At 49.7% G+C, this 13126-nt stretch overlaps 1 protein-coding gene across 1 annotated transcript; it reads right to left on the reverse strand.

Annotated features, from left to right (window-relative positions):
- Nucleotides 1-11489: 11489 nt before the first annotated feature.
- Nucleotides 11490-12100, reverse strand: LOC119281612. The gene has a single exon (XM_037562096.1). It carries the CDS (start codon nucleotides 12069-12071, stop codon nucleotides 11739-11741), a length of 333 nt encoding a protein of 110 aa, XP_037417993.1. The 5' UTR covers nucleotides 12072-12100; the 3' UTR covers nucleotides 11490-11738.
- Between the last annotated feature and the right edge of the window lie 1026 nt (nucleotides 12101-13126).

Genomic DNA, 13126 nt, shown 5'->3' on the forward strand with positions numbered 1-13126 from the left:
ATGGAGATCATGGTGTCATGCTAGTGACGATGATGATCATGGAGCCCCGAAGATGGAGATCAGAAGGAGCAAAATGATATTGGCCATATCGTGTCACCTTTTGATTGCATGTGATGTTTATCATGTTTATGCATCTTATTTGCTTAGAACGACGGTAGTAAATAAGATGATCCCTCATAATAATTTCAAGAAAGTGCCCCGCCTAACTGTGCACCGTTGCGGAAGTTCGTTGTTTCGAAGCACCATGTGATGATCGGGTGTGATAGATTCTAACGTTCACATACAGCGGGTGTAAGCCAGATTTACACACGCGAAACACTTAGGTTGACTTGACGAGCCTAGCATGTACAGACATGGCCTCGGAACACAAGAGACTGAAAGGTCGACATGAGTCATATAGTGGATACGATCAACATGAAGATGTTCACCGATGATGACTAGTCCGTCTCACATGATGATCGGACATGGCCTAGTTGACTCGGATCATGTACCACTTAAGATGACAAGAGGGATGTCTATCTGAGTAGGAGTTCATTAGATGAACTTAATTATCCTGAACATAGTCAAAAGGTTTTTGCAAATTATGTCGTAGCTCGCGCTTTAGTTCTACTATTTTAGATATGTTCCTAGAGAAAATTTAGTTGAAAGTTGATAGTAGCAATTATGCGGACTGGGTCCATAAACTGAGGATTGTCCTCATTGCTGCGTAGAAGCCTTATGTCCTTAATGCACCGCTCGGTGTGCTGAACCTCGAACGTCATCTTGAACATATGACATACACGTTTTGATAACTACGTGATAGTTCAGTAATGTTAAACGGTCTAGAATTGAGGCACCGAAGACAATTTCGAAATGTCGCGGAACATACAAGATGTTTCGAGGGCTGAAATTGGGATTTCAGGCTCGTGCCCATGTCAAGAGGTATAAGACCTCCAACGAGTTTCTTAGCCTGCAAAGTAAGGGAGAAAAGCTCAATCGTTGAGCTTGTGCTCAGATTGTCTGAGTACAACAATCACTTGAATCGAGTGGGACTTAATCTTTGAGATGAGATAGTGGTGTTTCTCCAAAGTCATTGCCACCAAGCTGCTAGAGCTTCGTGATGAACTATAACATATCAGGGATAGATATGATGATCCTTGAAATATTCGCGATGTTTGACACCGTGAAAGTAGAAATCAAGAAGGAGCATCAATTGTTGATGGTTAGTGAAATCACTAGTTTCAAGAAGGGCAAGGGCAAGAAGGAATACTTCATGAAACGACAAATCAATTGCTGCTCCAGTGAAGAAACCCAGGGTTGAACCCAAACCCGAGACTAAGTGCTTCTGTAATGAGGGAACAGTCACTGAAGCAGAACTACCCTAGATACTTGGTAGATGAGAAGATTGGCAAGGTTGACAGAAGTATATTGGATATACATTGTATTAAATGTGTACTTTACTAGTACTCCTAGTAGCACCAGGGTATTAAGATACCGGTTCGGTTGCTAAGTGTTAGTAACTCGAAATAAAAGAGCTATGGAATAAACAGAGACTAGCTAAAGGTGAGATAACGATCTGTGTTGGAAGTGTTTCCAAAGGTTGATGTGATCAAGCATCGCCTGCTCCCTCTACCATCGAGATTGGTGTTAAACCTAAATAATTGTTATTTGGTGTTTGCGTTGAGCATAGACATGATTAGATTATGTCTATCGCAATATAGTTATTCATTTAAGAATAAGAATGGTTACTCTGTTTATTTGAATAATACCTTCAATGGTCTTGCACCTAAAATGAATGGTTTATTGAGTCTCGATCATAGTGATACACATCTTCATGCCAAAATATATAAGATAGTAATGATAGTACCACCTGCTTGTGGCACTGCCATGTAAGTCATATTGGTATAAAACGCATGAAGAAGCTCCATGTTGATGGATCTTTGGACTCACTCGTTTTTTGAAAAGTTTGAGACATGCGAACCATGTCTATTGGTATGTACGCATGGAGAAACTCCATGCAGATGGATCGTTTGGACACACTTGATTTTGAATCACTTGAGACATGCAAATCATACCACATGGGCAAGATGACTGAAAAGCCTCATTTTCAGTAAGATGGAACAAGAGAGCAACTTGTTGGAAGTAATACATTTTGATGTGTGCTGTCCAATGAGTGCTGAGGCACGCAGTGGATATCGTTATGTGCTTACTTCACATATGATTTGAGTAGATGCTGAGTATATTTACTTGATGAAACACAAGTCTGAATTATTGAAAGGTTCAAGTAATTTCAGAGTGAAGTTGAAGATCTTCGTGACAAGAGGATAAAATGTCTACGATATGATCATAGAGATGAATATCTGAGTTGCGAGTTTGGTACACAATTAAGACATTGTGGAAACTGTTTCACAACTAACACCGCCTGGAATACCATAGTGTGATGGTGTGTCCGAACGTCATAGTTGCACCCTATTGGATATGGTGCATGCCATGACATCTCTTATCGTATTACCACTATCGTTCATGGGTTAGGTATTAGAGACAACCGCATTCACTTTAAATAGGGCATCACGTAATTCTGTTGAGATGACACCGTATGAACTATGGTTTAGAGAAACCTAAGCTGTCGTTTCTTGAAAGTTTGGGGTTGCGACGCTTATGTGGAAAAGTTTCATCCTGATAAGCTCGAACCCAAAGCGGATAAATAAATCTTCATAGGTCACCCAAAAACAGTTGGGTATACCTCCTATTTCAGATCTGGAAGCAAAAGAGATTGTTTCTTAAATGGGTCCTTTCTTGAGGAAAAGTTTCTCTCGAAAGAATTGAGTGGGAGGATGGTGGAGACTTGATAAGCTTATTGAACCATCACTTCAACCAGTGTGGAGCAGGGCATAGGAAGTTGTTCCTGTGGCACCTACACCAATTGAAGTGGAAGTTGATGATAGTGATCATAAAACTTCGGATCAAGTCACTACCAAACCTCGTAGGACGACAAGGACATGTACTGCTTCAGAGTGGTACGGTAATCTTGTCTTGGAGGTCATGTTGCTAGACAACAATGAACCTACGAGCTATGGAGAAGCGATGGTGGGCCCGGATTCCGACAAATGGCTCGAGGCCATAAAATCCGAGAGAGAGGATCCATGTATGAAAACAAAGTGTAGACTTTGGAAGAACTACTTGATGGTCGTAAGGCTGTTGGGTACGGATGGATTTTATAAGGAACACAGACAATGATGGTAAGTATCACCATTAAGAAAGCTCGACTTGTCGTTAAGATGTTTTCTGACAAGTTCAAGGAGTTGACTACGATGAGACTTTCTCACTCATAGCGATGCTAAGAGTCTGTTAGAATTATATTAGCAATTACTGCATGATTTATGAAATCTTGTAGATAGGATGTCAAAATATTGTTTCCTCGATGTTATTCTTGAGGAAAGGTTGTATGTGATACAACCAGAAAGTTTTTGTCAATCCCGAAAGATGCTAGAAAGTGTGCAAAGCTCCAGCAATCCTTCTAAGGACTGGAGTAAGCATCTCGGAGTTGGAATATACGCTTTGATGAGATGATCAAAGATTTTGGGTTTATACAAAGTTTATGAGAAACTTGTATTTCCAAAGAAGTGAGTGGGAGCACTATAGCATTTCTGATGAGTATATGTTGTTGACATATTGTTGATCGGAAATGATGTAGAATTTCTGGAAAGCATATAGGGTTATTTGAAAAGTGTTTTTCAATGGAAAACCTGGATTAAGCTACTTGAACATTGAGCATCAAGATCTATAAGGATAGATCAAAACGCTTAATAGTACTTTCAAATGAATACATACCATGACAAGATTTTGAAGGAGTTCAAAATAGATCAGCAAAGAAGGAGTTCTTGGCTGTGTTATATGGTGTGAGTATTGAGTAAGACTCAAGACATGACCACGGTAGAAGAGAGAGAAAGGACGAAGGTCGCCCCCTATGCTTCAGATGTAGGCTCTATAGTATGCTATGCTGTGTACCGCACCGGAAGTGTGCCTTGCCATGAGTCAGTCAAGGGGTACAAGAGTGATCCAGGAATGGATCACAGGACAACGGTCAAACTTATCCTTAGTAACTAGTGGACTAAGGAATTTTCTCGATTATGGAGGTGGTAAAAGAGTTCGTCGTAAAGGGTTACGCCGATGCAAACTTTGACACTAATCCGGATTATTCTGAGTAGTAAACCGGATTCGTATAGTAGAATAGTTATTTGGAATAGCTCCAAATAGAGCGTGGTAGCTGCATCTAGGAGATGACATAGAGATTTGCAAAACACACACGGATCTGAAAGGTTCAGATCCGTTGACTAATAACCTCTCTCACAAGCGAGATATGATCAAACCCCATGGGTGTCGATTCATTACATAGTGATGTGAACTAGATTATTGACTCTAGTGCAAGTGGGAGACTGTTGGAAATATGCCCTAGAGGCAATAATAAAATGGTTATTATTGTGTTTCCTTGTTCATGATAATTGTCTATTATTCAGGCTATAATTGTATTGACCGGAAACCACAATACATGTGTGAATACATAGACCACAATACATGTGTGACGGAGAGATATATCTGGGCCCACTCGGTAGGACATCATCATAATGTGCACAATGTGATCAAGGAGTTGATCACGGGATGATGTGTTACAGAACGAGTAAAGAGACTTGCCAGTAACGAGATTGAACAAGGTATCGGCATACCGACGATCGAATCTCGGGCAAGTACTATACTGGTAGACAAAGGGAATTGTATACGGGATTGATTGAATCCTTGACATCGTGGTTCATCCGATGAGATCATTGTGGAACATGTGGGAGCCAACATGGATATCCAGATCCCGCTGTTGGTTATTGGCCGGAGAGTTGTCTCGGTCATGTCTGCATGGTTCCCGAACCCGTAGGGTCTACACACTTAAGGTTCGATGACGCTAGGGTTATAGGGAAGGTATGTACGCGGTTACGGAATGTTGTTCGGAGTCCTGGATGAGATCCCGGACATCACGAGGAGTCCCGGAATGGTCCGGAGGTGAAGATTGATATATTGGACGAAGGGTTTTGGAGTCCGGAAGTGTTCCGGAGGTACCGGGTGATGACCAGCATGACCAAAAGGTGTTTCGGGAGCCCCGGCAAGTGTTGGGGGGGGGGGGCTTCATGGGCCAAGGGGAGGGGGCAAACCAGCCCACTAAGGGGCTGTGCGCCCCCCTCACCTATTCCCACGTGACCAGGGGGTTTGGGGCGCCCCATCTAGGGTTCCCACACCCTGGCTTGGGGGCCAAGTCACCCAAAGGGGAGATCCCATCTGCCCTGGCCGCCGCCCCCCCTAGGGGAAACCCTAGGGCGCCTCCCCCTCTCCCTTCCCCCTATATATAGTGGAGGTTTTGGGGCTGCCCAACACATGAGTCTCTCTCTCCGAAGGCGCAGCCCTACCTCTCTTCCTCCTCGTCTCTCGTACTGCTTGGCGAAGCCCTGCTGGAGTACCGCGCTCCTCCACCACCACCACGCCGTCGTGCTGCTGCAGGACGGAGTCTTCCCCGACCTCTCCCTCTCCCCTTGCTGGATCAAGGCACGGGAGACGTCACCGGGTTGCACGTGTGTTGAATGCGGAGGCGCCGTTGTTCGGCGCTTAGATTGGAATCAACCGCGATATGAATCGCTACGAGTACGAATCCTTCATCCGCGTTCTTGTAACGCTTCCGCTTAGCGATCTACAAGGGTATGTAGATGCACTCCCCTTCCCCTTGTTGCTAGATTACTCCTTAGATTGATCTTGGTGATGCGTAGAAAATTTTGAATTTTTGCTATGTTCCCCAGCACAAAGTGCATCCGCCAATGGGTGGAGTCTGGCGCTGGCGGCAGGTACTAGGTCACGGCCCAGTTGACAAGGAAGTCGGCCAGCACTTGGGACTTGATGATGGTGTGAGGCTGGTAGAAGATGGTGTATGGAGCTAGCTCGATGGCCCACTTGGTCACCCGGCCTGATGCCTCTCGCCTGCCAATGATCTCGGCAAGCGAAGCAGTGCAAACGACCGCGATGGGGTGCTCTTGAAAGTATGGCTTGAGCTTCTTAGCGGCGAAGTACACGCTGTAGCACATCTTCTGGTAGTGGGGGTAGTTCTGCTTTGAGGCCGACAATACCTCGCTCAAATAATACACATGCCTTTGGACCGGATGTGACTTGCCGTCTTCTGGGCGCTAAACCACGATGACTATCTTGACCACCCGGCTGGTTGCGGCAATGTAAAGGAGCATGGCCTCTTTGTCAGTCGGAGCCGCCAGAACAGGCGGTGTGGTCAACATCTTCTTCAGTTGGTGAAAGGCCTCGTCCGTCTGGTCATTCCATTCAAAGTGAGTGGTTTTCTTCATGAGCTGGTACAGGGGAAGAGCCTTCTCTCCCAGCCGACTGATGAAGCGGCTGAGGGATGCCAAGCACCCGGTGAACTTCTGGACATCTCGCAGTCGGGTGGGTATCTCCATCCTCTCAATGGCTTTGATCTTCACAGGGTTGCCCGGTGAACTTCTGGACATCTCGCAGTCGGGTGGGTATCTCCATCCTCTCAATGGCTTTAATCTTCACAAGGTTGCACTCAATGCCATGGTCAGAGACTAGGAAGCCAAGGAGCTGGCCGGCTGGTACTCCGAAGACGCATTTCTCTGGGTTGAGCTTGATTTGAAAACGGCGCAGGTTGTCAAATGTTTCCTTGAGATCTTCCAAAAGGGTACCGCTCTTCTCCGTCTTCACCACAATATCATCTACGTAGACGTGGGCATTTCTGCCGAGTTGCTTGAGGAGGCACTTCTGCATGCAATGCTGAAAAGTGGCACCGGCATTTCTCAAGCCGAATGTCATGGTCAGGTAGTAGAAGGCTCCGAATGGTGTCATGAAGGCGGTCTTCAGGCGGTCGGCCGGGTCCAACTTGATCTGATGGTACCCTGAGTAGGCATCCAAGAAACTCAACAGCTCGCATCCGGCTGTGGAGTCTATCACTTGATCAATCAGAGGCAAAGCAAACGGATTTTTGGGGCAAGCCTTGTTGAGGCTGGTGTAATCAATGCACATGCGCCACTTGTTGTTCTTCTTCAGCACAAGGACTGGGTTGGCTAGCCACTCTGGGAAGAATACTTCCATAATGAAGTCGGCTGCTAGGAGCAGGGCTATCTCTTCACCAACAATTCTTCTCTTCTCTTCCGACAGTCCGCGGAGGGGGTTGCTTGACTGGTTTTGCATCTGCCCTGACATGTAGCTTGTGCTCGGCGAATTCCTTCGGAACACCCGGCATGTCCTTGGGGGACCATGCAAACATATCCCGATTCTCACGGAGGAAATCATCAAGCTCGCTTTCCTATTTGCTATCAAGGTTTGTTCCCATAAGGGCGAACCTCTCTGGGTGGTCCGGGTCCAAGGGTATTTTCTTGGTTTCTTTGGTCGGCTGGAAAGAGCCCTGAGCTTTCGACTCGTTGGGGTCTGGCGACAGGTCCGACTGCTTGCCAGCCATGGCCACAACCCGGTCAAGGAGCTTCTTCTCCGCAGCAATCACAAGGGACTCATCTAGCCGGCTCTTAGCTGCTGCACAGGCCACCGACTTCTTGTAGTTACCGAAAAGAGCATCTATCTTGATCTTGCCGATTGGTGAGTAGGATAAGTCGGGCACAATGACATGGAAAACAGTCCGGCTGGGCTGGAGTTGCTTCACCTTGATGTTCAGTTTCTCCATGGTATCGCGATAGAGGATGTTGATGCTGCTGCCGCCATCTATCAAGACTCGGGAGAAACGAGTAGCTCGCCTCTTTGTTGCAAAGGTGGCATCCAACACCAGGGCATAGGAACCCGGAGAAGGCATCACCTCCGGGTGGTCAGCTCGGCTCCAACTGATGGGCTTTTCAGTGCATGAACTCTGGAACCTTTAAGGCGACAACAATGACTTCTGTTGCTGTTGGCACCGGTTGCGCCTATCATCGGCCTGGCTGGTGAAGACAACATAGGCTTCGTGCTCTTCACGGAATTCATCTTGGATGGTGCCGACTGCAGGGCGGGCCATCGACTACTGGGGGCCGGAGGCGGTTGGCCAGCAGGCGGAGGAGGCAGCAACCCCTCGCCTTTGAAGATTCGGGTGAGCTAGTGGCACTTCCGGGTGGTGTGATTGGACGGCTTCGCGCCGCTGTGGAACTTGCAGGGTGCATCAAGTGTTTGCTCATAGGAGAAAGCGGGCTGCCAGGCTGGCTTGCCGCCTTTCTGACGCTTGGGCATGGGCTGCCCCTCTGGCTGCTGATCTTTAACTGTCGCCACCTGTCGGCTGGTGGGAGCCGGCATCGAGTCCTTGCGCTTGTTGTCATTCTGCTGCGGGCGCCGACTGGTGTCTCCAGCCGGCATCCTGGGAGCTAGAGGGAGCACTTTCCCAGAGGCATCCACCTGAAGCTCCGAGTTCATAGAAGAGTCGGCAGTGACATACTTGTCTGCTATGATCAGCAACTCGTCGAGTGTAGCCGGCTCGTCGCAGAGGAGTCGGTGCTTGAGTAGGGTGCCTTCTCTGGCGGTGAAGTACTCTATGGCTTGCACCTCATGCACCCCTTCGAAGGAGTTGCGGAGCTCGGCCCACCGAGTCAGGTAATCGCGACTGGACTCGGCTGGGCCTTGGACGCACAGAGAAAGCTGGCGAGGCTTGGTCGCCCACTTGTAAGTGCTGATGAAGTTGCGGACAAAGACTTTGGTGAAGTCCACCCAGCTGTTGACGCTGTAGGGCTTGAGGCTGTTCAGCCAAGTGTGCGCCGTGCCCTGGAGCATGATGAGGATGTACTTCACGGCAACACGCTTGTTGCTGTTTGCTATGTTGACTGCGGTGGTATAGTCGACCAACCAATCTTCCGGCTTCATGGAGCCGTTGTACTTAGGCGTGTCTCTTGGGAGCGAGAACCCCTTGGGGAAGGGCTCGTCACGAATGCGGGGGCCAAAACAAGGCGGACCAATCGCATATTCTTCTTCTAGCGCCAGGGATCGTGCCAGGCGGTCGATCCGATGGCGGGCATCGTTTTCTCCGACTCCTTCGCGGCGGCCCAGCCGACCGCTGAGCGTTGGGTGCTCAACAGGCGGCGGGGAGGCGTACCTCTCCCTGTGCGGTGGAAGGGGAGGCGGACAGTCGTCCCGCCGTTCCACAGCTCGATGGAGAAGCGCGTCCGACTGCGGCTAGCAGCGGGCTCATTGTCTCTTCTGTCACGGGCGCCGCCTGCAGTCGGCGTCCGGGAGGTCGCGCCGTGCTCTCGGCGGGGAAGAGGGTTCTCGGCGCACGCGCCGACTTCTTGCTGCGCGGCAGCCGCATCGATGAGTTGCTGGATGCGCTCCGTCATGCAGCGGTGCTCGTCACCATCCAGGCCTTCTAGCTCGTCTGCTGCCGCCTGGGCAGCACGCAGGTTCTCGATGAGCGTGGCGTAGATTGAGCGGTCGACCCCCAACATGCTGGCGATGGTGACGCCACATTGTTTGACAACGCCCACTCTGCTAGACCCACCAGCAGCCGGCGTGCCACAAACGACACGATCAACCTCGCGTTGATAGGCCTCGATGAGGCATCTCATAGTTGCTAGCTTCATGCTGCTCTCGATGAGGGCAAGGCGGCCGGCCTCCAGCGTCTCAGCGTCGGCGTCGCCTGCGATGGGCGCAGACAGGTCTCGCATCATCGGATGCTCCACCGTGGCTGATGACGAGCACCTTAGTGACGGTGCTGCCGCCGCTGTCGGCACGAGGTAGCGGGTCGTTGATGACCACCACATTGATGGGGAAGGCGTCGAGGGATGCCGTGTCGGAGTCGACAAGCATCGGGTCGGTGGAGCCGATCGACTCCAAGTCAGAGGTGGGCTTGCTGGCGATGTCAAGCTTGCCAAGGAGATCGATGGGGCAGCTCTCGGAGCTGGCTACGCTTGCGCCTGGCGCGGGCTCGTCGGAGAGGCGGTCTCGCCAATGAGGTCAGCGAGGCAGCTCGCCGCGCAGGCGGCTTCCACGCCATGCAGCGCATCGACGCAGACGCCATCGGGCGTGCCGGGCTGGCTGCACTCGCCAGGAAGGAACAGGGTTCCGGTCCAGAACAGGTCTCCGGACGACGGTGCACCTAGCCCCACGGTGGGCGCCAAATGTCGGGTGGTTGGTGCGACATATGCCAAAGGATGGCTAATCATTGTGGGAGCTAGTAAGACGTCACCGGTGCCTGGAAACGGGATAAGGCGTAAACATGCACGCTGACGCATCTTACCCAGGTTCGGGGCTCTCCTAGGAGATAACACCCCTAGTCCTGCTCTGTGGGTCTCCGCATGATCACTAAATCAACAAGGGCTACAAGCTTGCTCCTTGAGCTGTTCGGCTAGAGGAGGAAGAAGGGCAAGGCTAGCTCTACTCCTCTCTCTATGTGGGTGGATGTGGTCTAAGAGGCTGAACCGTTTGCATGGGTTCCCTGGGGGGTTTATATAGGCCTACCCCCCAGGGGTACAATGGTAATCCTGCTGGGCATAGGCCCATGCCGTCAGTGTCTATGGTTGCCGGCTTCTCCGTCGACTGCTGGGGCCCGCCGCCTGGTGGGTCCCGCCGGTTGCCGGGCTCTCGGTCGACATGTTGGGCCCACCACCTGTGGGTCCTGTCGGCTGCTCATTACTGTAGCCTTGCCCCTGATGACGACGGCTTTATTGGGGAGAGCGTGGCTATTGTGCCGCCGCCTGGTGGGCGCTCATTGTTGCCACACCCCATCTTATCTGGTTAATAGCGCACAAACTTCTAGGAAAGGGGAGGGCCGGCTGCCGGGAGCCAGCCTCCCCCCTACGCCGACTGGTCTGGGCATGCTGCCTTCTGGTATCTCACTGATAGGTAGGGCCCGCATCTGGTTAATAGCTCATATGTTAGGGTTTATGCATGCGCGATGACAAGATTTGGTGTTACATACTTTAGATCTATTCAAGGGTTCAACGGTGAAAATTGTGGCTACAGGGCGTTGGTCCTTCGAGGCACATGCACGAACACTTCTCAGTTGTTATTGACAAGGTCAAGCCGGTTCCTGTACGAAAGCGACAACAACGGAGCATCGACGGCTCGTTCTAGCGACGGTAGTGGTCGTCTGGTAGTCCAAGGACTTCGATGTATTTTTATTATTATGTTTGAGGTGTTTTTCTATGTACTTTTACAATTTATCCGGATTGTTTTTTACAACAAAAAAACACTCGCTTGGCATGCAAAATAGGGTATTCACAGTTTTTTTTGCGGGTAGGGTTTTCACAGTTACTTCCCTATGTTGGAAGGAAGAGAGAGATTTGATGAAATTGTTGTATTGCTTGAGTCTCATGGACATATATAAGAGTACATGATTATCTTGGAGTACAAGGCAAGATAGAATAATATCTTACGCTATCCTAGCTTTTCTAATAATCATGATACTCAACACCCTACGCCTACATCTTTGTACACCGAGAGTTCGAGCCTCTCTCACCCCACAATACATCTTTGTACACCAGTGGCAATTTTCTATACGTATTTCACTAGACGTACATCTTATGTGCTGCATCAGTGACAATGTGAACGAACTATCCAAATCCAATTCTTTGTACATGCATGGTCATGGACAACCATTCAAGGACATGGAAACACACCGTGGGAACGAGAAAAGAGAAAAGAGGCTAGGAGGGAAATGGCAACTTTAATCTGTTTCCCAGAGAGCTCGGCAGTGCAGCGTACGTAAGTTTGTACGTAGCCACCACCAAGTCTTGTCACGACTCGACGGCCTCCGGAATGCTCCGCAGCGCGGGCCTCCAGTGCTCTTCCTGGTGCACGTCATGGTGGTGCACCTCCCCGGAGTCCATGATGTCGGCCAGCAGCTGCCGGGTGCTGCTACGCCGGCCGCCGGGCGTCTTCCTCTCCATCAGCTCGTGCAGCTGCCTCTTGGTGATCCTGATCGTCACCTCCGACAGGTGCTCCTCCGACCCGTCGTGATGGTGGTGGCGGCGGTGGTGGTCGTCATCCGACGTGGACGACGCCTCCTCCCACTCGCCGTCGTCGGCCCACGACTCCCCGGCGTGCCGCGACGCCGCGCAGTTCCCCATCAGAAAACCTCCCCCGACCGACGACTGCCTTCCTCCTTGCTCCCGCTCGCGAGCTCTAGCTCTCCTTCAACCTTTTCTGATCCGTCTCGCAAGCAAGAAATGGAGATGGATGGATAGACGAGATGCAATGTACTCCTATCTACGTTGGGCTGCTGTGTGTATTTATAGTTGGAGGCGGCTGTTTCATTCTTAGCACGCGCGGATTAGGCGTTGGTCGTCTAGCCCGTGATGTCAGAGGGACGGGAGGAGGCGAAGTCCGGGTCCGGCGTGGCGTGCCGGTCATGAACCTGGTCAGAGGATCTCATCCTGACACGAGAGTGAATTTCCTCTTCTCAGGGAAACACGAGAGTGAATTGCCTGGTGTCGCTCGGGGCACGCGACGAGGCGCGTTTTTGTTTTGTTTTTGGCTAAACACGCGCCTAGCTCTGGCAAACCCTAAAGGGCGCCCGCTGCGCCCGTTACAGTACATTATGCAATCGGGCGCACACCCCCCTGCTGCGCCGGGCCGGCCCATTGTCTTTTTTGTTAATTCTGTTCAAACTGAATCAAAGCAAAAAATGGTGTCTGAGGCAGGGGTCGAACTTAGGATCTCTAGGTTCCAAGAGCAGCGAACCAACCACTACGATAAGCACACATATGTGTCCAGGTCTGTCATGTTTGGTTTATTCTTTGTCACGGTCGTGGAATCCCCCACTTTTGGGAACCGTTTTTTTTTGGAACAGTTTTTTTAATTTTCTTTCTTTTTTCTTTTTCCCATTCTGTATTTATTTTTCAATTGCGTGAACTTTTTTTTAAATTCTATGAGCTATTTTCAGAATGATGAACTTTTTTTGAATTCGTGAACCCTTTTTGAAAATCCGTGAAATCTTTTTCAAATCGATGAACTTTTTTTCAAAATCGATGAACCTTTTCCTACATTATGAACTTTTTCGAATTCGTGAACCGTTTTTTGAAAACCCGTGAACTCTTTTTCAAATCGATGAACTTTTTTTCCAAAATTGATGACCTTTTTTTTAATCTTGATGAACTTTTTTCATGGTTGGTGAACTTTTTAA

The sequence above is a fragment of the Triticum dicoccoides genome, chromosome 3B, assembly GCF_002162155.2.
Source record: "Triticum dicoccoides isolate Atlit2015 ecotype Zavitan chromosome 3B, WEW_v2.0, whole genome shotgun sequence".
NCBI lineage: Eukaryota > Viridiplantae > Streptophyta > Magnoliopsida > Poales > Poaceae > Triticum > Triticum dicoccoides.

Excerpts from the sequence above, each read along its gene's own strand:
- LOC119281612 (XM_037562096.1), bottom strand. The coding sequence starts at position 12,071 with ATGGGGAACTGCGCGGCGTCGCGGCACGCCGGGGAGTCGTGGGCCGAC.